The following is a 24,287-nucleotide window of genomic DNA, read 5'->3' on the forward strand; positions in this document are numbered from 1 at the left end:
AACGTTACATCTCAAGCCCTGCTGGGATCCAACTCCAAACCTCACCTCATCCCTCCCCACATTTAAGCTGGGTTTAAATTTCATCTCTTAAAATCAAATTCATTAGAGAAAAGGAGAATAGTTAAAACAAGCACAAGCACGGCAACATGATTGAACGGATCAGCAAAGACAGGGTTAATCAAAAAAAATTAGACACACTACTGCCCCCCAAATTCCTCTTCCCCCGCAGACTGGAGCATCCCTTCCTATTTCTGTTTGTTACCTGCAGTCACAGCTGCCTGGAAACTCACAACTTGGTATTTCTTCACCCAGACACTCAGTCTGTTTTAATGCAGGGCTTTCGCATCTAAACATGTTAGAGTGACTGTTTCTGTAAGATCACACGTCTAGCCCATTTGGGAATGAAATGGAGGGAAATGCTCAACTGTTCAGGCTGCCAGGGATGCAGTTTACATGCTGTTCCCCACAGCCGTGGTGATGGTAACCACAGATCTCTTAGCCAGGCTACATGAGGCGCTGTATGCCAAGAAGGGAGGTGTTCTGTACGCTGGATACCATGACTGTGACTATACAGCATTCTCCAATTGGAGGATCTCAAAGCCACTCCCCTGCAAAGTAGGGAAGTTTTTTGTTTTTACTGGTAGGGAAACTGAGGCATAGAACCGGGACACAACTTGGTCATGCAGCAAATCAGTGGCAGTGTTAAAAGTAGGACCCGGGAGTCCTGACTCTCGGTGCCCTCCTCTAACCACCAGTCAAGCTGCCTCTCCATTCTGAACGTGACAAAGCACATCCCAATGCATTTCAGAGGGAATACAGCCCATGTTTGTAAAGCAGAGATGGAGACAGCAATGGGTGCATTGCAGGTTATGGGAAACCGCAGCTTCTTCCTGAAACTGAACCAATCAGCTGTGTTATTCTTCAACATCGATCTCTTGTACTACGGAAATTCCTCTGCACACACACAGGATAACAACCATAATGAGAAACTAACTGGAAGAGGGTAACAGTTAACACAAAATGTATTTGCCCTCAGCAGCTGTTCTGGAGATCCTGCTGCTGCCTTTATAAAGCCAGATCCCGCTCCTTGGCTGTTTATACAGTAAAGTCTAATCCAGTAATAATAAAAAACATTTTAGTGAAAAAGATGATAAAATTACCCACCATGCATCTCTCAACGTGCAGAGTACCTGCCTTTATGAGCTCCATCAGGCGGGGAACTAGTTCCCCCTTCTTAGTGGCATTCAGGTCATTTAAGGAGTAAAGGTGGAGATCCTCCGTCAGATGACCTGGCACCAAGTCAAAGGAATCCAGAAGCCTGCAGGAATGGAGACACCAAAGCTTAGCGCCACACATCAGTGAGTGAGTGCTCTTCAGAGTGTGAGAACTACGGCGACTTCACTGGGCCAATGACACTCTGCGACCCACTGCTCTGCCTCCCCAATCCCACGCAGGCACTGCCACTCTCTAGGGTCCACTCCCTCCATGCAGGGCCCTAGGAAACCCAGCAGTAGTGTCTGCCTCCCAATTCATTGCTGCACGCTGTTCTAGTTAAGCAGGTTCTGTTCCAGCCGACACCTGCACGTCCCACTCAGCTGCAGGATCCCCATTAGGGTGCTCGGGCTGCTTCAATCCCTGATAAAGCTGCTGTCCTTTCCCCTCTACAGGGGCCAGGCGAGCCCGAGTCTAGAGAGCAGCCGAGTGAGAGAGGCACCCAGATGGCAGAGCCTGCTATGACAAGGCACATGTCACTGCTGACTCTGAGCCATCTGAGCACCTCCCAGGGCCTGCTGGGTTTTTGTGCCAAGCGAGGAGCAGCTCATCACTCAAGTGACCCCTCCTGGCCACTTAGCCCAACTCAGTCACCGTCAGCCAGAGAGGTGATAACTGCCACGCAAGGCATCACAGTGAAGGGTGCAGCGCCTTTGGGAAGTGGGGATCCCAAAGGGATGCAGAGGTAGCACAAGGGGGGAGACCTGGTTCCGGTTCACAGGGTCAGTCTCAAACACCTCTTTCTCCAACAAATGTCAGCGAGTAGCTAGTCGCACACCCAACTGCTGGCCTGGCCTGCTCTAGGTGGCCTGCCACAGTGCTGAGCGTGGGAGAGATTGGGGTGAGGCGGAGGGACTGGTCTCCGATGCTGCTGAACATTTTGCCGGGATCCTTGAAAGCCCCCACCCTGCAGAGGTCTGGGCAGCAGCTAAACATGTCAAGCTGCCAAGTGAGACAGCCAGGAGAGACTGAAACTAATGCAAGTTAAATTCTGGTTGGGCCCTGGTACTCACTCTTTAGCTAGTCGGCAGGTCTTAAACATGTTCTTCAAGTGAAACAGCTGGATTCTCAACAGCTGGGGAAAAAACAAACACACGAGTATAAAGTTGTCATTAAACAGAACTGCAGGCCTCAACCAAACCAAACATTCTAGTCTGTTTCAACTCATGCTCTTGTGAAGCTGTTTCTGCTGCCAACCAGCTTTGGGTTTTTGGGCACTAAAGCAGTTAAATGGCTAGGATAAAACCAGGAGGGCTAGCAATCCTCATGTTTCAAGGCATAAACTGAAGCCCAGCTGGAGGTCAGGAAGAAATTCCTCTCCACCATGTACTATTGCACAGTGAACAAGGTATGCAATGGAAACACGCATTACAGGGGTTTTAAGCCTCCCTCTGAAACATCTGCCCATCAGCCACACTCCGACTGGGTAAGTCTAGAGAAATCCTGATTGGATCCCAACGAGTAACAGTCTCTTCCCTTCTTAGTTCAGATCTTCTGGAACATCAGATTCCATACGTCACCCAGCAGGCCCCTTAAAGGGACATTACAAGGAATGACAAACAGGCAGGTTTTGCCAACAGAAAGCTTGCCTGGAGCTGGACACTTGCAGAAGTTACTCTAAGGAGACGTGAGAGGGGCAGCATTTCCAGTGGGTAGAGCCCAGGACTGGGTGTCAGGACTAATGGCTTCTATTCCCAGATCTGCCACCAACACGCTGGGTGACTACAAGCAAGTCACTCAAGCTCCCTGTGCCTCAGTTTCCCCAGCAGTAAAATGGAGATGATACCTACCCACCACCTTTGTAATATCCTCTGAAAGCTATGGACAAGAGGCCCCAAATGGAAGGGTAGATAGCACCAGCACCTAGGTATTCTGGCCCACTAATGAAAGAAGAGCAGGAGATAGCATGCTCCGCACAAGGCACCAATGCCCCCACCCTGAGAAACCCCACCCTGTGGGTCTTCCTCCCTGAGTCATTGATGGGAGCAACACCTGCCCCTCAGGAGAAGGTTGAACTCGGTCTCCTTTGGAAAGCACAGGACATGGCCTTACCCGGACTTGATTCAGGGCCTTCACCTTCCGGTACAGAGCGGCGTTGAGGTCCTGCACGCTGAAGAGTGGGTCACTCCAGATCTTGCTCAGCAGGTCCCTGGAGAAGTTGCTGACGCAGTACTTGCTGAAGTCCCACTTACGCAGGATGCGGCTGGGAATGGCCATCTGGGTGTTCTCGTGGCAGCACTGGCAGAAGTACTTGCCCAGGTACTCGCAGTACCGCAGCCGTTTGATGTAATCTGGCAGATGGGAGAGGGAGTTTAACCTCCACCCAGCTGGCCCAGGCCTTGCCCAGCTCGGCAGAGGGGCTCGGGCTTTGGGCTCACAGAGTCCCAGAGCTTGGGATCCAGCCAGAGCTGCTACACTGCAATTAAACAGCCCCATAATGTGAGCCCGACTCAGCTGACATGGGCCAGCCGTGGGTGTTTAACCGCAGTGTAGACATACCCGAAATGTCCCCGCAGACAAGACACCTTTTTCAGCTCAGAGCAATGCATGCTGGGATCTGGGGTCTTCCTGCAGTCTATGAAGCCTGGATCTGCCTATGAATCACATGTAGCCGTCCCTGGCTATACAGTTAGGACAAGCAATTGCTTCAGAGGCCTCTACTGGTAACGCACAGCAGGTGAATGCTGCATCAAGGCAGCTGTCTGTATGAAGCCCCCTCAGCCTGATCACCTGTGGGATTTCGAAGTAAAGCAGCTTCATGAACTGAGGAGGAATGATCAGAGCAGACACTAGGGGCTCCACAGTGCGAATGGACCAATCTGAATGAGTGAAGCCACCCTCACCTACTTGATGCTGCTCAGTGATGGGACCAGGGACTTTAAATACCTTCAGAGAAGCAGACTGGCCGCCCCTTGCCTGCCCTGCCCTGCGGCCTCCTGGGGGAGCAGGCTGTTCCATCCGCAGTGCATTGAAGCGCACAGACTCCCCTTTAACAGCCTGCCATGGGAAATGCTGCCATCAGGGCAGGCTCATTCACTGGGAGATGTTGGGACTCCCCAAGCCCTTTCCTGCTCGGCTTATCCAGAACCCAGTCCAGTTATGGGAGAACACTTTATCCAGCTCTCTGGAATCCAAACTCGCCGATTGACTCTGGACTCGTCACAGAGGTGTCTTTCCTGGCATTCCACATAGCTATGCCTGAGGTGATCAGGCTCAGGAGTAGGGGCCGGGGTCAGGGCGCCCCACAGCTCCAAAATACATGTTGCATGTTAGTTACAAGGCCACTTGTGAATTCAGGCTCTGTCCATTGGTAACTGTTCCCCACTTCGGTCTTCTTTCATTGTTCATGCCAGGCCTGAAAGCTGTACCAGCTTCCAAGGTGCCCTGCGCTGAGACCCCCACAATCCACCAGCTCATTGGCATCCGCGCCTCCCCACATTTGACTCCTTGTCTCTATTGTCCCTTCCTGTCTCATCTGCATGCAGCACGCCCTGCCCCCCGCGCCCGCCCTCGGGGAGGCAGAGTTTCCTGTCCCGGGCAGAGTTCCAGCACTCACCAGGGTCCGTCCGGATGCCGCAGCCTGCACACCGGTAATTCTGCTTGGCTACAACCACCTTCCTCCTGCCCAGAGAGGAGACGTGTGTTGGAGCTCTCTCGTTGCTCAGCAGGGCTGCTGGGCAGAGATCACTAGGGCTTCCCCTCTCACTCAACAGCTGAGTGCCAAGTGGATCCGCTGAGACCGTAAGCTTAGAGCATGAGCTCTCTGTGCCAGGGGCTGACTTTGCTCTGGGTCTGTACAGCACCTGGCCCATGACTGGGCTCCTAGGGGCCTCAATCATACAGATAAATAATGAGCCAGGTGGCTGGATCGGCCTTGAAGCCACCCTGTGGTTTCAGCAGGATATGGCAAAAGCTGCAAGAGCCAGTGCCCAGCTACTGGCGAGCGGGGGATGGACACATCTCCCATCTGTGTATGTGTGGCAGGGGTGGGCAGCACCAACTGCAACTGCCTTCACCTGCTTGCGCCCTGTGGATCCGAACGCTCCCCGCACGCACCTCAGCTGATGACCGAAGTGTCGGCAGCCAGTCACTCAACACCAGCCAAGAGCACAAGGCAGCTGCCAGGCAAAGGAACAGCAGTTGGCACTGGGGTGCAGGCACCAGTGACAAGTGCCAGGGAGTAGCGACATCTCCTTTGCAATGCACGTATGGACAACAGCTCAGCAGAGCAGGTGGGCTCCCCTCATGCCCCTGCTATGACGCAGGCAGGCAGATCTATTGTAAGTGCAGCCAGGAACGTGGGTGGCAGATATCCTTTCAGTGCCATGTACCCTGACCACCACCAGAGGGGGGCTGGACACACAGGGCCCTGGAACAGCAGCACTTGGGGCTGTTTTGCACTGTGGGTGTGTTGTTGGAGGTCCTACAGTAATTCTATTACAGAGCAGTGAGTGCACAGTGACAAAGGAGGAAGGGCAGGTCTCATTTAACACACAAACACAGCCAGGCTTGGAGGCCTAGTGGTTAATATCGCACCAAGCAGGGCTCAATTCCCAGTCCTGGTCTGAAACAACAGGGGCTTGGAGGGGGGCAGAGACATCATCTCACAGCAGGAGCAGCAGCCCATCCAGATGGCTGAAGTGGAGCTACTGAGCTGTGAATGGAGTGACTCGCCCAGGCCTACCCAGCTGGAAGGATGCAGAATCGGGGTGGGAAGAGGAGAAGCAGAGATGGGGCTCTTAGGGGCATGGAGAGCCTCTGTGGGACCAGAGGGGATGGGCAGCCCCCAGGGCAGCCCATGCAGCTCCTTACGTTGGGGCTGGGTGAATGTTGAAGATGATCTGTGGCCGGGGGGGAGCCCACTCCAGGTTCCCGCGGACCCGGATTCGGAGCTTGTAGATGTCGGCGTGCTCTCCGTCATCAGGCGAGATGGGCAGAGAGTCCGGAATTGGCAGGAGCTGCAAGAAGCAGGTGAGAGGGTCAGACACCAAACTTTACTGCAGAGGCCTACGCCGGTCTGCCCTGCTGGGCAACTCCAGCGCCATCCCTGGGGAACCTGCCTGCATGCTCGTCCCACACCCCCACTCCACCACCAGGAATCGTACGTCTCCCAGGGGAGCTGGAGAACAATTCCCATCCAATCTGAGTGCTCTGCTGTGCTATCACAGCACGTGCAGTAGCATGCTTGCTCCTCCCGCATGTGTGGAGGCCTGGCACCCCTTCTTTGGAAGTGCCGAGAGCCTCTAAGGCAGCGGCGGGGGTGCAGTGCTCCCCGCTCAGCCTGATGCTTTCACCCTGGCTGGAGCTCCCCTCCCTACTCTCCTCCACACACTTCACAGCACCCCAAGTCTCTATGTATCCCCCGTGCTGCAAGGTTGTCCCCAGACTATTATGGGGCGCCGTTCCAGCCTCTCTGTGAGCAGGGCACAGTTCATGGGCTCTCACCCAAGTAAGCAGCAGGCACATCAGCGCTGGGGGTTCACTGGGGCATAGGCTGCATTCCACAAGCATGAAGGTCTGCACTTGTCCCAAAGAGAAGGACACCTCAGAGGGGAGGCAGCAGCCACTCCAGGGTGTACCAGAGGCGTCAGGTCTCCAGGATGAGGATCACACCTGGGTTTGTAAGGGCCGAGCAGGTCTGACAGAGCCAGAAATAGCTGTGAGGGAGAACAGGGCAGCTTCCAGGCTGCACAGCACCTCTGAGAACCACCCTCAGCCCGGGGAAGGCAGTGGGCTCTGGGGTGACCTCCAAAGCCAGGGGGAGCAGAGCTGGGGTCATCAGGGATACAGAGCCCCTAGATCCCTGCCAGGGCAGGATGAAGTCACGTGCTAGCAGAGATGGCCGTGGGCAGTAGCACCGTGACTGACTGGGCTCTAGGCCCAGCACTGACTCGGCCACTCTCAAGCTGCCGCAGCCTTTGCCGAGTGCAGCAGAGGGGAGCAGACTGGCTACTCGACCCCCCTCAGCAGTCTGGGTGACCCCGGTGATGACCCCCGAGCGCAGTAGCCGAGACGACCTCTGCCCAGTGACTGATTGATTAGACGGACATCAGGGGCGGCTCTTCAGCTGCACCCCCAAGGGGACTTGCGTGGGAACTAGAAAGCAGAACCACGCCAGCCAGAGAACAGGAGCCCTGCAGCACAAGGACAACAGAACATGCCCCACAAGCCACCCGGAGTTAGAGAAAACCAAGCAGGTGACAGTAAACCTCAGGGATCCCCTCCTGGCTCAGGCGGACAAGACTGTGCTGGGGCCAATGGCGGGGGGCCAGTCTTTATTAGTAATCGGAACGTCAAACCCCACAATGCACTGCTGCCCAGCAGGACCACTGCTCAGCTTGGGGGTGGCAGGGCAGCGATCTGTGACCAAGCGGGTATTTTGTGTAAACCTGAGGTTCACCCACACCAGCTCCGCGGGGCAGCGCTAGCACATACAGACCTGCTATTTACACCACGCACAGTGCTTACAACGCCCCCGAAACCCCCTCTGCTCCCGTCACACGGGCCGCACTGGCACTCAGTTTGAGATCAACTCCAGTACTCCAAAACGGAGCTGTTTGGCTGGACAGGCAGCGTCTACCTCAGGAGAGGCCTAGGCACTTGAATAGTGACAGCCTGTGGGTCCGGATTGAGGGGCCTGGGCAGAGCAGGATATGGGAGCCCAGAATTGGAGAGGCTGTGGGACAAGACTGAGGGGCTACATGCAGTGCCGGGTGTACAATGGCTCCAGTGGCTCCATGGAGCCTGGCCCATGCTCAGAAGGGGCCACAGCCTGCTCCGCTTGCACTGCGCCCCAAGACCCCACTGTCTTCCCCTGCCCACCACTTGCTCCTCTTGGCATGCCCGCTGGCGCTGGTCAAGTTCTCCTCTCCGCCCCCCGACTCCACCCCCTGCTCCTCTCAGCCCCCTGGCTGGACCCCAGTGCACCTCTGGCTCCGGGCAGTCTCTGCTTCCCACCACCTGTGGGGCCCCACCCGTCTCCCTGGAGTTGAGCTGCCTGAAACTGGTGCAAAAGCCTGGCCAGTCTCGGCCAGGTGGCAGGGGTGGGGCAGGAAGCCAATATGGAGGGCTTGGCTGGGCCACTCCAAGACAAGTGTGTCTTGAGGGAGCCTGGCCGGGGCAGGCCCTGGCCTGGCTGATTGCGCCACTCCCAAGGGGCCAGAGCGATTCCACGCCCTGGGACCAGCCCTGGCTGCGCTGCCGGCTCAGCCCGGCACCTCCCAGCAGGCTGGTGAGTGCAGCCGGGAGGCAGGGTGTTGGGGAGTGGGTCTGGGGGTTGCTGGGCTGCAAAGGGGCAGGGAAGATCTGTGTGTTGGGACACTAGGGAGTGGGGCTGTGGGTGGGCTGGTGTTGTGCAGGGCACTGTGCGTTTGTGGATGGGTCTGGCGGGGCGCTGGGCATAGTGTGTCCGGGGTGGCTCTGGCCAGAGGGAGTCAGGGGGTGTTGGGCAGGGGGCTGTGTGGTTTGGCATGGGTCTGCCCCCGAGGGGAAGGGTCATGCTGGCAGCACAGGGCCGGGCAGGCCACTGTGCATCTGGCAACTGCCAGTTTGTAAATAGTGCCCTCGCATTGGGCAGAGCGGGGCCACCTCTGCTATGCCATGCCCCATTGCCTCTGGCTGGCCCCTTGCTCCGGGGACTGACCTCCCCACACCAGGCTCCATTGCCCCCATGGGGGCCCAGAAATATGTTTGGTGCCAGGCCCCCAAAAGATTAATCTGGCCCTGGCTACTTGGGAAAGTTTGCACAGCGCCTTCCCATGCTGTAGTGGCTCTAGCTGCCACTGCGGTTAGCATGGAGATCGCTCGCTTTCTAACACATCTTCGAGCCGGTCCCAGCGGAGGGTTCAAACAGTGACAACAACAAACTCCACGGTCAGCTGAGTTGCCCACGCCCCACACCGAGCCACACGTCACCCCACCATGGGGCAGCCACAGCCATGCTGCCCGCTGCTCCATGCCACGTGGGGGGGTTTTGTCCGAGCGGTTAGTACACTCAATGACTTGTGCCACATGCACGCTCTCCACTCCCAACGTACCCGCCGGAGCTTGTTGGAGAGCTGCCTTTTCTTATACCACGGGGGATGCTTAAAGAGCTTTTTGAGAGACCGTCTCGGGCCCTGCAAACCAACAGCAAACGACCTGTCAAGGCGCTGCGTGGGTGACACCCCTGGGCTGCTGGTGAAGGCTGAGGGCTGCTGCTCTTGACTCTGTGCTGTTTCTGGGTGCTGATCCTTGGCTGGTCCCTAGATCTTCCCTACCATCCCTGTCCTCCTGCTCTCCCTATTCATATACAAGGACAACAGGAGCCAGCAGAGTGCAAGGCACCCGCCTGGCAGTGCTGCAGCGAACTGTGTGGAAGGACGCAGCTCCGGGAGTATGTGAGGCATGTGATCAGAGCCTTCCCTCCTCTTCTACAGCCATGGGGAAGTGGAGACAGGCTGCAGCCCTGCATTCAGGCCTGGCAGAAAGCACCAGATATGAGCTTCATGCAAAGGATTCCCTCGCTGGGGGGGCAGTGGGTTCTCTGCCCTCTAGACTTAAACGAATCCCCTTCATTTCACATCCAGCTTCTGTCCTCACGCACCCAAACAGCGCCCTCTATACATCAGTGCAACTGCCCCAGCGAGGCTCCTCCCCACATGCCTACCTTCTGAGGGGCATCCTGCTCTGGGACTAGCCAGTCCAGTTCAGAAGCGGCTGGGAGCTGCATCCCTTCAAACTGCTTCAGCAGGCCCATGGCCACGGCCTCCGCTGAGTTCGAATGGAGGAAGGAGTGGGATCTGCACAGCAAGAGAGGACGATCAGCACCACAACAGAGAAGGCATAACTCCCCACCCCCAGCCAAGGTGCAAAGGAGATCAAAGCCTGGGTCTTCCGACTGGTGATCCTCCCAGCCCAACTTGTGGGAGTCTGCACTAAACAATGACGACTCATCTTAGAAGATATTGTCTCAAACTACATACAGGAATCACTTCTCCCACGCTGCTACCTCTGGGGTGGGACGCGCAGAGGGCCCAGCAATTTGGGACGGGGCATCAAAGAAACTGCGGGGAGGTTGGGAGGTGGAATGGAATGAACGAAGCTGGAATCCGGACAAGACACGGGAGAACACACAGTATAAAGTGACGTGATCTTTGCCAGCCGGGTCTAGTCTTACTTGGTGTCTGACAGGCAGAGTGCCACCAGCCCTCTGGAAAGCTGCCAGAGATTAACAGACCAGTGATATTTCCAAGGGACTGTGATGACCCATCCTCCACCTCAGCTGGGAAGAGTAATGAGGCAGCAGACTGCTCAGTCTCTTAGGGAGGAGGAATGCCTTCGGCCACTCAACAGCGCCTCCTCTGGCCAGTTTAGGAGTAGTATTGATGGGGAGTCCTGTCCAGCGCCTAGTTGTAAGGATGGTGATTGCAACACAGGACTTCAAGTAAGATGACAGGAATGGCGTGGTGGGAGATTGGGGTGAACCTCAGGTCTGACTGGGAGCCTGGTGGGGAATGTACGTGTCCCCATCACCTTGGGCTGTCTTTCCTAATTCACTGTGGTTCCTGTTCCCATCCCCTTTTCCTTCCGCTAACCGTTAGTTTATTAGAGGAGTCAGTGGCAGAAGAGACCTATTCGTGTGGAATCTAATCCATGCCAACCCATGCAGGATCGGTCCCTCATGCAGGGAATTCCCAAACCCCTCAGCATTCAACTTAAGTTTCCATTTGCCCAGCTCCCCCACAGGACTGTCCCCAAAGCTTAGCATGCTGAGCTCAGGCGAGAATCAGACTCGCGCTCTGGCAGGGGGAGCGGTACGGATGGGACAGGACGTACATGGATTCCGAGGAGAGGAAAGACTTCCTGCTAGACGCTGCATCCCGCCTGATGTCTGCATCTGCATCAAGGAGAGAGAGGGCGGAGCAGAGTTACTCCTATTTTAAACAAAGGCTAAGCAGTTTTGCATTAAAAACCATCACACTATTGTAAAAGCATGTGAGCTACAGCACCTATTTCTACCAGTGACAATAAGCAGCAGCTAGAAAGTCACCTGGTCAATCTACCGGGGAGAGAGAAGAACCTGTGACTGTGAGATGAAACTACAGTGGGATTAGAGTGGAAATGTTACAGTCTGTACAGGGCACACGCTAGCTACCAGCAGTTATGGAGTTTAGAGAAATCCACACGCACACAAACTTGGGGCTAGTAGGGCAGGACACTGGGGTTAGTTATGAAATTTAGTAGCTTATTAGGTTTTATGAACACCATTAACACTGCAAGGGACTGGCGATGGGACACAGGCCATTCACTGCTATTGTTCTGGTTCAAATCCAGCCCAGATCATATGCCGATGGCATGTCAGCAGCCCACATGGCGTGAGTTGGAGGCCTGAGTTAATCTCCCAGTGAACACAGGTCAATGTCAAAAGAACCACACACCAAGTGGCAGTGGTTGGCAGCCTTGCTGGCACCCTCTGCTGAGGCACCCAGGATCAAAATGGGCCACAAAGAAGGATCACTTTCCTCCCTACAGGGGAGGAACTTAAATCCAGGTGTAGCATCTGTGCATGTTGCTACCACACTGCTCACACTGCCCCCTTCTAGATCTCTAATAAATACTGACCACAGACCCGTAGCTGGGCTGGGCTACACCACAGCTAACCCTTGGCCAGGATATCAGTTGACCACTTATCCCTACTTTTTGCTATCTGTCCCTATGCCAGTCTCGATCTATGGCGGCATTTTGCTGCTCATCCCTGGACCTTCTCTAATGAGGGACTTTGTCAAAGACTAGCTGAGAGCCCATAATAATGATGCCCACGGTTCGCTTTTATTCAAGGTTCAGTTCACGTGCTCAAAGAATTCTAGGAGCTGGTCTGGCTGCCACCGTACAACAGTGTTTAAGCATGGTGGAACGTGGTCACTAGATGCTGTGTCTCTCCTGACACAGGCACTCAGCAATTTAGTCTCCTCGCTTTCACAGCTTTGCGGGGTTACACTGAACTGGGAAGTGAAGGCAGCAGAACTCCTCTGGGGTTTGCACTCCAGCCCCAAGAAGGGGGCTGGTGAAAATCTTGACACTAAAGATCAAATTCAGCCCTAAGGAAAACGGGTACGATTCCCACCAGTCATGAGAATAATCCTGCTTACACCCAGACTGGATTTGGTCCCGTTATCCCTGGAAACCCAAGTCAGCCTTAAAAACTGTTGACTCCTGCATCTCCTGTCTGTATTGTCCTGCCAAGCCCACGAGCTGCATGAGGCATGGCTTGGCTAGGGAGGCTTGGACTGCCCTATGGGTGGAAACTTGAGTTTTAACACCAAAGAATTTATAGAAAAGGGGAGAAAATATCAGATCAAGGCAGGAAAGAGGCCAACCTGCAAAAATCCATAGGGACCCCATCAAGCAGGGTAAGAGGAGACCTAGAGAGGCAGCTGGGGCTGGTTAATGGGTGTATAGTTGTTGGTTCAGCTCTCAACTCCTCTTCCCCAAGTAGGCTGGGTACTGAAATATGGAAGTCGCTTGCCAATTACTGCAGGACTCTTGTCAGTTTCAGTCCCATCTCTGAAGGAAGGAGCAGGGAGGCACAGCAGAGGGGCAGCACATCGTGGAAGGGAAACCCAGAGTGCCCAGCACTGGAATCTTTTCAGCAGGGAAGGTGGGATTCTCCATGGGACAGTCCTTGAGAAGGGAAAGGGTGTGAGGCTTTCCAAAGGATCAGGACAGTTGTTTGTATAGCCAGAGGGTATGACAACAAAGGCCTGATCACAAATACTCACAACCTAAGAAACACGAGTGCATCTCAAGATGCGTTAAACGCTGGGCTAAATCTTAAGCGTCTCCTTCAAGTATCTTTCTAGACTTGAGTCAACAGGGAGTCCAGGATAGAGGATTAGCCATAAGTGGGAGTCAGATCCAACCCTTTAGCACCAGGCAGTTACCAGTCTGATACCTGCTGCTAGCAGCAGGTGCACTCAGGACTAGGAAACCCATGTTATCTACAACCCGGTACAACCGAAGGTTTGTAGCTACACAGAGAGAAGAAGTGGCCTCCCCACGCAGCAGAATTGCCGCCCAGCCTCTCTCGGTCCTTACGGAATGGCTCAGAAATCCCAGGCTAAGACAGACCCAAGCAAACAGTAGGCGCACGTGTACAGCATTGTCTGAGCATTGTAGGGTGAGCAACCTGGGGAAGGGCAAGCACATGCAGCCAGGGTGAGCAGCATTCAGCAGGCATCTCGCGGGAGGATTCAAATCTGAACCCCACCTCCCCAGCAGGCTGAGATGCCAGAACTAGGACCCCTCTGCCCCTCTCCCCACTCCAAATATGGTATTTTCCAACCTAGGTGTTTCCTATTCAAATATGACATGCTTTGGACACGGCCACCCAAAATGCCTCTTTTTTGAGATGGGGCGACCACATCTGCATGAAGTATTCAAGATGTGGGCATACCATGGATTTATAGAGAGACAATATCATATTCTATCCCTTTCTTAATGATTCCCAACATTCTGTTCACCTTTTTTTTTTTAAACTGCCGCTGCACATTGAGTGGATGTTTTCAGAGAACTATCCACAATGATTCCAAGATCTCTTTCTTGAGTGGTAACAGCTAATTTAGACCCCATCATTTTATATGTATGGTTGGGATTATGCTTTCCAATGTGCATTACTTTGCATTTATCAACATTGAATTTGCATCTGCCTTTTGTTGCCCAGTCACCTGGTTTGGTGAGATCCTTTTGTAGCTCTTTGCAGTTTGCCTGGGACTTAACTATCTTGGGTAGTTTTGTATCATCTGCAAATTTTGCCACCTCACTGTTTCCCCCTTTTTCCAAATCATTTATGAATATGTTGAATAGGACTGGACCCAGTACAGACCCCTGGGGGACACCACTATTTACCTCTCTCCATTCTGAAAACTGATCATTTATTCCTACCCTTTGTTTCCTATCTTTTAACCAGTTACCAATCCACAAGAGAACTTTCCCTCTTATCCCAGGACTGCTTACTTTGCTTAAGAGCCTTTGGTGAGGGACCTTGTCAAACACTTTCTGAAAATCTAAGTACACTACATACACTGGATCCCACTTGTCCACATGCTTTTTGACACCCCCAAAGTATTCTAGTAGATTGGTGAGGCATGATTTCCCTTTACAAAAGCCATGTTGACTCTTCCCCAACAAATCATTTTCATCTGTGTCTGAAAAGTAAGTTCTTTACTATAGTTTCAACCAGTTTTCCTGGTACTGAAGTCAGACTTACAGGCCTGTAATTGCTAGGATCAGCTTTGGAGCCTTTTTAAAAAAACTGGCATCACATTAGCTATTCTCCAATCATCTGGTACAGAAGCAGATTTAAATGATAGGTTGCATACTACAGTTCAAGGCTACAGAGGGCGTCAGCCTTTCACTAGTGCTGCATTAGCGGAGAAAAGCTCCCGCAACAGTACCGTCACTTTAAAAGCAAGGCCCCAGCTTTCTCTGCCTCTCACAGTGCACAAAGAGTCTGCCACCGTAGCGCCTGCATCCCTAGAGAAGCCTTTTAACACCTCTGATCAACGGAGCTATTGTCTTGGAAGCGCAGTGGGCTGGGAGCTGTAGGGAAGCTACATTTTAAAGGACAGCTGGTCTCTCTATGCAGTAGAGTGTTCTAGTCTCATCTCTCGGGTTACAGTACTTATGTGGCCAGTGCTTTACCTTTAATGGCTGCAGCACTTTTAAACTGAACCACTGCTCTGTTGTTTCACTTGTCAGGCCAGACACACCTCTGCTGATGTTCTAGGCACACCACAATGTGCCACCGTAATGTGGCAACATAGAGCCTGGGCAAGCAGCCAAGCAATTGAGACCTTTGCTACATTTTCCCCACTTGTCTGCCATCCACTGCATGCATCGCCAGCTCCTTTTCCTTTCCCACTCAGATGACATTATTGATTGTTCCAAAAGGCCCCTTCATGGAGAACGCGCTGAGAAATTCTAGAGAGCAGCTCACAAGGAGCCAGCTACATGCACAGAGCACTGGGACAGGAAATAGCAAAAAGCATAGTAGCTGGTGGATTGAGCTGGAGGCTGGTGGTTTGGTGTCCGGGCTGCAGCCTGCCTGCTTGATGCAGCATGAACTCGGTTTTAGCCATAGCTTTTGAGCCTCTGCTCTCTGTGGGGGCCCGTGACAGGCCCTGGCGAGGCACAGGGACAAGCGCGCACACACACACATTCACACGGTGCACTGCACTCTGGGGTACTACCTGAAAACAAGGAAGCCATTGACACTGACAGGCCGTTCTTGGACATTTGAATCAGGTTAGATCCATCGTTACCATCTGCATAATATGGTGATGACAAAATATTTCGCTTCAGTGCTCGGCCCGGCCATAGAAAAAGGGTATCAACACAGAGGCAAGAGAGCAGAGCCTGCTGGCACCCTTTGGGAGACATCCAGGGACAGCATTCAAACACCCTCCTTGGACTGCAATATCAAGTCAAACCTCTGAGCTACAGGGGGCCAAACGGGGGTTATGCTATCCACATCTGTGGAGAGAGGAGCAGGAAGATGGAGCGTGTCCATCACAGGGGCCTTTGAACTTCCCAGTCCAACCACCATTGTCCCAGCTGAAGACTAGTGAGTGCTTGTTAATGCACCTTTAAAGTCAGCCAGAAGGGGCACTGCTGAGCAACAAGGAGTGTCTATCCTGACCAGTGCAGGAGGGAGGTGAGGGACAGGGTTCAAGGCCAGGTCTTCTGCAGTATAGGCACTGACTGTGGGTGCTCCAGCCCGGGACCACCCATGGAGAGAAAAATTAGCAGGTGCTGCTCAGCAGCACCCACCGGCAGCCAAGCTCTGGCAGCCAAGCTCCCCCTGCCTCCCAGCGCCTCTCACCTGCTGGCTAAACAACTCCTCCCCCTCCCTCCCAGCGCCTCCCACCCACCGCCAACATTGCGGTGTGTAGGAATCTCTGGGAGGGAGGGGGAGGAGTGGGGACGGGCATACTCGGGGGAGGAGGCAGCACAGGGCAGAGCAGGGGCGGGGACTTGGGGAAGGGGTAGAGTGGGGGCAGTGACTGGGGTTGGGGGAAGTGGGGGGAGGGTCAAGCACCCCCCATCTAGAGGGGAAGTCAGTGCCAGTGTCCTGCGGGGAGCACGCTGGGCCCTGGGAGCCAGCCTGACTGTGTGCGGGCAAAGTACCTTGGAGGTCAGGGTCTGTACACAGCCCATTGCCCCACTACAGAAAGACGGGGTTTAACAACGGTAGCGGACAGTCCCCAGACTGACTCGCCCAGTCCGTGGCTGGTTCGAGTGGGAAGAGCAGGACAGCGCAGGTGGGCATTCAAATCCTTTAGCTCCCCAACCTCAGCCTGACCGTTCCCTGCCCGGAGGATTTTACACGTGAAAGGGATCTCTCGTAGGAAGCCAGAGACACAGCAAACGAAGGGCTGTTAAGACTCTAATACAGCTCCCAGAGGCAAATCCTTCAGCCTTTATGTGTGCACAAGCCACTTACCCAAAGGGAATCAGTTTACCGCAGTCCAGGGGTGGAATCTGGGATCCCAGCTCAACTCACAGTTCAGTGTTACTTGAGAATGGCAATCTCTAAATGCAAAGGGACGTGCTCCTCCCCGGTGTAGACCCACTGACTTCAGCACAGTTACCCCAAGGAGGAGATTGGCCCCAAATCTCCATCTGGTTCAGCTGCCCCATCTTACCTCTTATCTCGTACTCCTCCACATCCTCTGCTGAGCCTGAGTCAGACAGCCACATGGAGTCACGGGAGCTGAACTGGGACTCGCTGTCTGTAGCCACGAAGCCTGGAGGGGGCAAAAGGCAGAAGGTCTGAGAGAGCCCCAAAGTCAGCAGAGGTAATTTAAGTGCGACCACTGAGGACTGACAGAGGAGTTGGCCAGGGCGGGTAGTGCTGGGTGACGAGGGTGCCAGCGCGGACCCAGAATTAAGCTACGTCCTACACTTTGACACCACCATGGTGTGTACCGATAATACCCAGACAGACCCAGTGACAGCAGGCCCTCCACACTAGAGTCACCATCTATTCAGAGCTAGTGTAATATGAATTCCCACAGCCCCTGGTGCCTGATACACCATCACAGGGACTGACAGGAAACGAGCCCACTGCTCTCCCCAGCCTAGCCCGAAAGCAGCCACTCACTGTCTGAGCCCACCTCCCGGTAGGCAGGGAGCACGGTTTGGTGCGGATCTGCTGGCGCCGGATGCGAATCTTCTGCTTGAGCTCCTGGATCTCCTTGTCACTCTCCTCTTCCTCCTCCTCTAGCCGCCGGTTTCATCACGTTGCATTTCATCAGCTCGATGGCAGCAATCAGCGATTCAGAGATGCTGAAGTGAGCGTTTTCCTGGAGGCAGAGGCCCAAACCATGCAAGAGAGCATGGGAAGTTGAGGTTCTCTGTAATGCAGCATTCATCCCCTACACCCCGTGTAGAGAAACTACCTGTAGAGAAGGCTATCTGGGACTTTCCCACAGTAGAGGAAGACTTCTCTAATAGGCGCTGACTCCATGGATGCTCCAGGGCTGGAGCAACCCATGGGGGGAAAAATATGGTGGGTGCTGTAGTACCCACCCGGGATCCCCCTTACAGCCCCCCAGCAGCCCCCACCAATTAATGCCCTCCTGCCCACACGATCAGCTATTTCGCAGCACGCAGGAGTTGCGACTGGGGGGGAGCGAGGGCACGGCGCACTTGGGGGAGGGCGGGGCATTGGGGGAAGGGGTGGATTGGGGGTGGGGCCTGGGGCAGAGCCAGGGGTTGAGCACCCCGCAAGCACATTGGAAAGCTGGCACCTCTGACTTCACTTCCTAATGAACTCAAGGAATCAGCCCCTCAGTCAGACCCGAAGCCTTCTTGAGTCCATAGCCCTGTGCGCATGGAGTGCCTGTAGTAATACTCTACATTCACTGGTGTTTTCCGAGTGCTTCTCTAGGACAGAGGTTGTCAAACTGGGGGGCAGGCCCCCTCTGGGGGCAAGAAATGTACTTTGAGGGAGCGTGAGACACTTTAGGGGATAAAAAAAACCATACTCTGCACATTTTACCCACAGCAACCAATAACTAGCAAAGCGGAGTTCTCCAGACGGAATTCAGGTCCTCAAATTGTGCCGTGCATTGACTCTGGATGGTGCGATTGCATTAGGACGGATTTCGATTACGCTTGCACAGCATTATACAAGTTGCGGCTGACTGTATGTTACCACATGGTGCGTGCATTTAATTGTGATCATCGACACAATCACAGTTTGCTTTTGCTCCTCTCACAATGATCGTTAGCGCTGTTTCAATCAATGCCTCGCGTTTGTAATATTTAGTGAGAGCTGCATGTTTTTTTTTTTGTAATTGGTATAGTACTTGTGTGCTGGGCAGGTGGTGGGGGCGGGGTGTAACTATTACACACACAAGGCGGCGGGGGCGCAATCAAATACTCTTGATAACCACTGTGCTAGGAGATCGGTTGGATCCAGACAGGAAGGAGACAGCTCAAGATGGTCACCTATCAGACCCCACTTCAGAGTCTCAAGGGATGATGCCCAACTATTCACTTGGACAACTCTGGCTCGATCTCTATAGCTCATGGGAGCGGTTTTGACAAGGGGCCCACGCCCACCAATGTAGAGATAAGCCTATTGGAAAACAAAGAGTCCTGGCTGGCTTTCAAAGGACTGTCTCAGGGCAAGGGAAAATCCAGACCGAGGACACACTTGGACACATGGAGCTGGAGGGTGTCCTGAAGAACTAGGCCTGCCTGGGTCGCATTTACAGGATGGTAGGACATTAGGAGCGACAGATGTGTGTCGGGTATTTTAAATCCTTTTCTCTGTCTCTCATGTTGTATTCCAACTAAGGAAAAAACACTTGGTCTTAAGGAGGCTGGGGTCACTCTCATGGTCACAGGTGCCCAGCACAAAGAAAGGCAAGAGCGTGAAACCCAGCTAGGCCTTCAGGGCAGTTGGTGTATGCAGGGCCCTGTGAATGCGTCGCAGTCTAAGAGAGGGATTCCTCCCTGGGACAGGTGAGGGCTAGAGGCTCATGACCAAAGCTGGGTGCACTCAGGGCTGAGAAAGGGGACAGAGGTGCAGCTAGCCCTGCCACTGGGACAGCTCCACTCTCCAACGTTCCACCACCTGCAGGTCACACAGCACTCAGCACCCAAAGAGAACAGCTGGCTTTGGTTTTTCCCAACTCAACACTAGTTGCAGATTGTGGCTCTGCACAGTTAACAGCAGAGGATCACATCGGCCAGTGAACATTATGGGGCTTATAGAGAGGAGCATCACTGTTCCTTACCTGCACTCGGAGGGGTAAAACGCTCTGTGATCTTTACACCTGAACCCCACAACTTCCCGACTGCCTAAGGCTGGAGCAAACAGCGGACTGACTTCAGGGAAGACAGCAGTGGAGGGAGCCCCAGCAAGCTGCAATAAGCTCACACTGCATGGTAGCCCCGAGCTATCGACACCAAAGAGCAAATTGAAGTGTGAAAGTAGACCGGCGAGTTCTCTGCGCAGCTCTAAGGCTGGAAATGCTGCGGCACTAACACTGGTTTTTCGGTAGGGCTGCTAGCCAGTGGAACTGGAGTCACTGACCCAGCAACCAAGGAACACATATCCCCCTGCATCACTCCCCGGTGACCTCCCACCTTCTCCAAGTCTGCACAGCTGCCGAAGTCCTGCTCAGACAGGTAGCTGATTAGGGACTGTCCTTCCGAGGGTCTTCGGAACATACCTTCCCCCGAACTCAGGTACTGGCCAACATCTAGGAAAGCAAAAGAGAAGTAAATGAGGCAGGGGCATTTTGCAAACCCACAACGCTAAAGAGTCAGAGATCAGAGCAGGCACGCTTCCATTACACGGCCCCAGCAAGCCCAGGGACATGGGGCACCATATTGGCCTTAACACAGGCACTGCTAGACTAGATGACGTGTGGCTGGAGCCAGTCAAGCATCCAGCCTCCGAGACTGACCACCCTCAGAGTATTCAGAGGAAGGGGCAAGATCCCTACAATAGGCAGATTGCGGAGGGACAGCTGATCCCAAAGTCTAATCCTAATCCCTACTAGTGAGAGATCACAGCTGCTTACCTTGGGCCACTCAACTCTCCTCCCCAGCCCCTACCAGCCGCCCTTAGATTTAGAGAGATGTAGAGATTTCAGAGCACTGGCCTCATGCACAAGACACCATGCTCATGAGCAAATCCCCACGTGTGCACAGTCGAAAGCTGTCCCACAAACATGCAAGGACTAAGCACCCGAACCCAGCCGTACCGGTGGTTAACCCTTTCCGCTCACCCCCTGCTCAACTCACCATACTCCATGTAGAGGGAGCTGGGCGTGCTCACTTCACTGCTCTGGGTGGAGCCAGAGACATGACCCATCACCCTTGAGGCGTCACCCTGGGATTCTTTGAGAGAGACAAGAGCAAAGAGGCTTGTCAATAGCAGAAGGGCCCATCCGGGTGATTAACCCCAGCCCCCCAGGACATAGTGGAAGGGAGCAAACGGGACATCACAAGAACATACCACACAAAAAAAATATAAAATAGAAAAAGAATCAAAGTGGGGAGAAGAGTTAAGTCAGCTGGTCTCCAGGGAGAAAGAGGGCAGAGAGCTATGCTGTATCCATGTCAGTTCCAGGAGGGGGCAGTCCTGGGGCAAGGGACTTCAGGCAGCTAAAAGGCAAGTTGGCAGACCACCGGCAGCAATTACCAGCTTGCCAGGATTCATCTCCAAGAGCTGCTCCTCCCTTGGATCGGCAGCTCCTCCTGCACACAATGGGGCCGCCAGAGAGGGACAATGGGACAGCGTGCAAGAGCCTGTGAAGTGCACGGTTCATTTGTTCCGCCAGCTAATGCAGCAGGGGACAGGGGCAGAACTACAAAGGACACCCTGCTCTCTCGCTCCTGTGGTGGCAGGGCTGGGAAATGCAACAGAGCCTGTTTGGAGCACAGTGCCTCCTAGCCTTCAGCAGCACTCCCTCGGACAGAGAGGAACCCCCAGATGGTCCTGCTTGGCCACAGGGCAAGTGACCAGGGTAAGAGCAATGGGATCCTGGGGACTCAGCAGTCCTAAGGCCTGACGGGGGGGGGGGGGAAATCAGCAGAAGGAGGTGATCTCCAACTCCCTCTAGCCTCTGATTATAGCTGGGGAGAATGGTGTCTTCCATGCACATTGGAGTCCCTGGACTCCGATCGCTGCACCCAGCAGAGCATGGAAGGGATGTGAAGGTGACCTATACGTGGTGCACCTGGCGCCCCACCCTCCGCACACACATGACAATTCACATCCTCACAGGGGCAGAGCTCTTTGAGGGATTGCCTCTAGCCGGCCTAATCAGAGGTGAACACCTGCAGCAGGCTTCAGCCCCATGAGCCAGCCCCTGGGACCAGATGGGCTGCTGCAGAGACCAAATAACTTGAGGACTGATTGATCTCAGAACGGAAACCCTTGGCTGTCGCTGGCATGAAAATGATGACTGAACACACACAAGGGAACAGGGGAGAGCAATGGGACTGACATGTATGATGTGGAACATGCAATAGCTCCAGGGACTGGGAACCGGGAAGGGACCACTGGTGTCAACTCAACCAGCAGAGCAGCTCGCACTGCCGCACCGTGCCACTCCCCCAGTGCCACTCTTATGGCTCCAAGGCCCAGCACCCCAGGCAGCACAGGGCACATGAGACAGAGAACACCTCTCCTACTGAACGAGCGTCGTGCTGGTGCAAGGATCAGAGCGACAGGCCTGGGGATTGACTGCCTGTAGGCAAAGCACAAGCAGCTGCTGGGCAAGCTCCCTGCCATGCTGCCCAGTAAGCATGCTTTAACCCGTGGTGTGAGGGAGCTCAGTCTCCAGAGAATGATCAGTGCCAGCTGGGAGATAGCTACCAGGAACTGGGCCGAGACTGAATCATTTCCCTGAGGCCACAAAACAGCTTTCAGGTGATCACACCTGACCTGGACGGGGTTTGAACCAGTGCTCTAGGGGCAGAAGCTCCACATCTCATTACAGATCCCTAGAACTCAGCAGACCACCCCTGCTCAAGCACAAGGTTTCAAGAACTCATCTGCCACAGAGCAAAGAACCACCAAAAACTGGCACAGAAACAGCCTCAGGGCCACTGCCTGGCTCAGTGCATAGAGCTGATTTCCAAACCTAGGGGAGCTGCCAGTTCTCCGAGCAGCAGCGTTACTGGATGGCTACTCACCGGCGACGCCTCCTGCTGGTCATCTCTGGGTATTAGCTCACCAGCCTCCAGAGCGCCTTCTTCAGGCCAGTGTCTCGCCTTGCTGCTAGCTCCCGTGTCCCTCCCAGGACCCTGGTGCCCCTTTCACTGGGTGCTGCCCCCTGGGGAACCCCCACCCACTATCCCTACCTCACCTCAGTCATAGGCTCCAGCCAGTCACCAGCTAGCCCCCGCATCCTGGGGCAGACTGCAGCATGAGCCGCTCATCACAGGCAAGGTTGGGTTTGGACCTGCTGCCTCTGTCTACCCGTGGCTGCCCCCTGTAATCCCTGTACCTAATAGACCTTCCCAGGCCTCCAGCTCCCTGGCTCCCTTGACTTTTCCCTAGCCCTACTCCAAACTAGGTCCTCTATTTAGGTCTCTGCAGCCAGGTCCCTCCCTCTCAGAGCTAGAGAGAGAGTACTCTTCTGCTCCTGGCTTCCCTGGCTTTTATAAGGCCCGCTGGGTCTGTTTGGGGCATGGCCCCCAGCTGCGGCTGCTCTGCCAATCAGCCCAGCTCTTCCCCTGCCCCAGCCTTCTCCCAGGACTATCTTAAAACCCTCTGGGCCCAAGCAGGTGTCCACCCCGCTACAAGCAGCACCAATAAACAACAAGCTGAGGCAGGTCTTCTGAGAGCCCACAGCAGCCAGGCATCTTAACCTGCCAGCTCCATGGAGAGCAAGTACTGCAGCAAGCAAGGTTGGGAGGGAACAGAATCTTGTAGAGATTCCATATGAACAGCTGGCACGGCCTGGTGCATCTGCCAGTATGCCCCACCTGGGACACCTTTGCAAACTGCTTGGATAATATGCTCAGTATTTCTAGCCAAGGAACTCAAAGGGCTTTGTAAACATTAACAGTTCAAGCCTTCCTATATCCCAGAAGGAATTATCCCCATTTTATGGAGGGGAAGGCGACCTGAAGCATACAGGTGAGTGGCCTGGTTTGCCGAGATACTGAGCACCTGCAACTCTGTGCAAGTCAGGTCGTAAAACAACTTTTCCTGGTTCATACAGCATATCCGAGCCCAGAATAGAACCCAAGAGTCTGATCTGAGCACTACACGACAGCTGTGAGCAGAATGCTTGGTACTGAGAGCACCACGTCCCCAGGAAATGCTGCTCCCAGCTCTGCTAATCCGATATCCTTCCAATGGGCGCTATTCAGGAATATGGGCCATCCCTCCCTATCTCTTAGCCCCGCACAAGGGGTACGATCTAGCCTGGTTTCCAAAGCAAAGAGGAGAGGATGGGAGCCACTCCAGGGGCTTAACGGAAAACGCCACACAGTGCCATGCAGGGAAGCCAGGTGCAATTCCTGGTCCAGCATGTTGTGGCCCCAAACCAAGCAGGGATCCTCATTTAGGTTTCATGCATAAACCTGGGGCTCCCTCAAAGCACCATCAGTTACTCGGGGAAGGAGAGGCTTTTCTAAGTTGACACCAATGTGATAATGGAAATCCTGAACTCAATGCAATGATCACTGATGAGGGGGTGTCTACTGGCTCCCAAACCTGCCACTGGATCTTCTATTATAATGGTGATATCCCTGAGGCCTCCTGGGCAGACAGCGAGGAGGAGAAAGAGGAGAGCATTACAGAAGGAAGAGAAAACAGAGAGAGAGAGAGAGGGACTGGTTACTCACCAAGACAGGAGCCCCATTTTCTACCCGAAGGCAGCACCTCAGCCCTGAAAGGGCATCCCCTTGGGAACCAGCCTGGCCTCCCAGTACCCACCCACAGAGGCCCCAAAAGGCCCAGCACTCACCCACACAATGGGGAGCTGTTCAGGGAACAC

At 54.2% G+C, this 24,287-nt stretch overlaps 1 protein-coding gene across 1 annotated transcript in view; it reads right to left on the reverse strand.

Moving 5' to 3' along the window:
* RUBCN (rubicon autophagy regulator) overlaps positions 1 to 24,287 on the reverse strand; it is a 61,984-nt gene that overhangs the window by 4,123 nt on the left and 33,574 nt on the right. The window contains 14 exon segments of the mRNA XM_038416682.2: positions 1,165 to 1,318; positions 2,286 to 2,347; positions 3,325 to 3,563; positions 4,829 to 4,893; positions 6,085 to 6,230; positions 9,920 to 10,052; positions 11,089 to 11,149; positions 15,501 to 15,575; positions 16,956 to 17,057; positions 17,410 to 17,545; positions 17,547 to 17,615; positions 19,912 to 20,027; positions 20,575 to 20,670; positions 24,005 to 24,049. Coding sequence (XP_038272610.1) covers positions 1,165 to 1,318; positions 2,286 to 2,347; positions 3,325 to 3,563; positions 4,829 to 4,893; positions 6,085 to 6,230; positions 9,920 to 10,052; positions 11,089 to 11,149; positions 15,501 to 15,575; positions 16,956 to 17,057; positions 17,410 to 17,545; positions 17,547 to 17,615; positions 19,912 to 20,027; positions 20,575 to 20,670; positions 24,005 to 24,049 — 1,499 coding nt within the window.

Source organism: Dermochelys coriacea, chromosome 9, assembly GCF_009764565.3.
Source record: "Dermochelys coriacea isolate rDerCor1 chromosome 9, rDerCor1.pri.v4, whole genome shotgun sequence".
Lineage (NCBI taxonomy): Eukaryota > Metazoa > Chordata > Testudines > Dermochelyidae > Dermochelys > Dermochelys coriacea.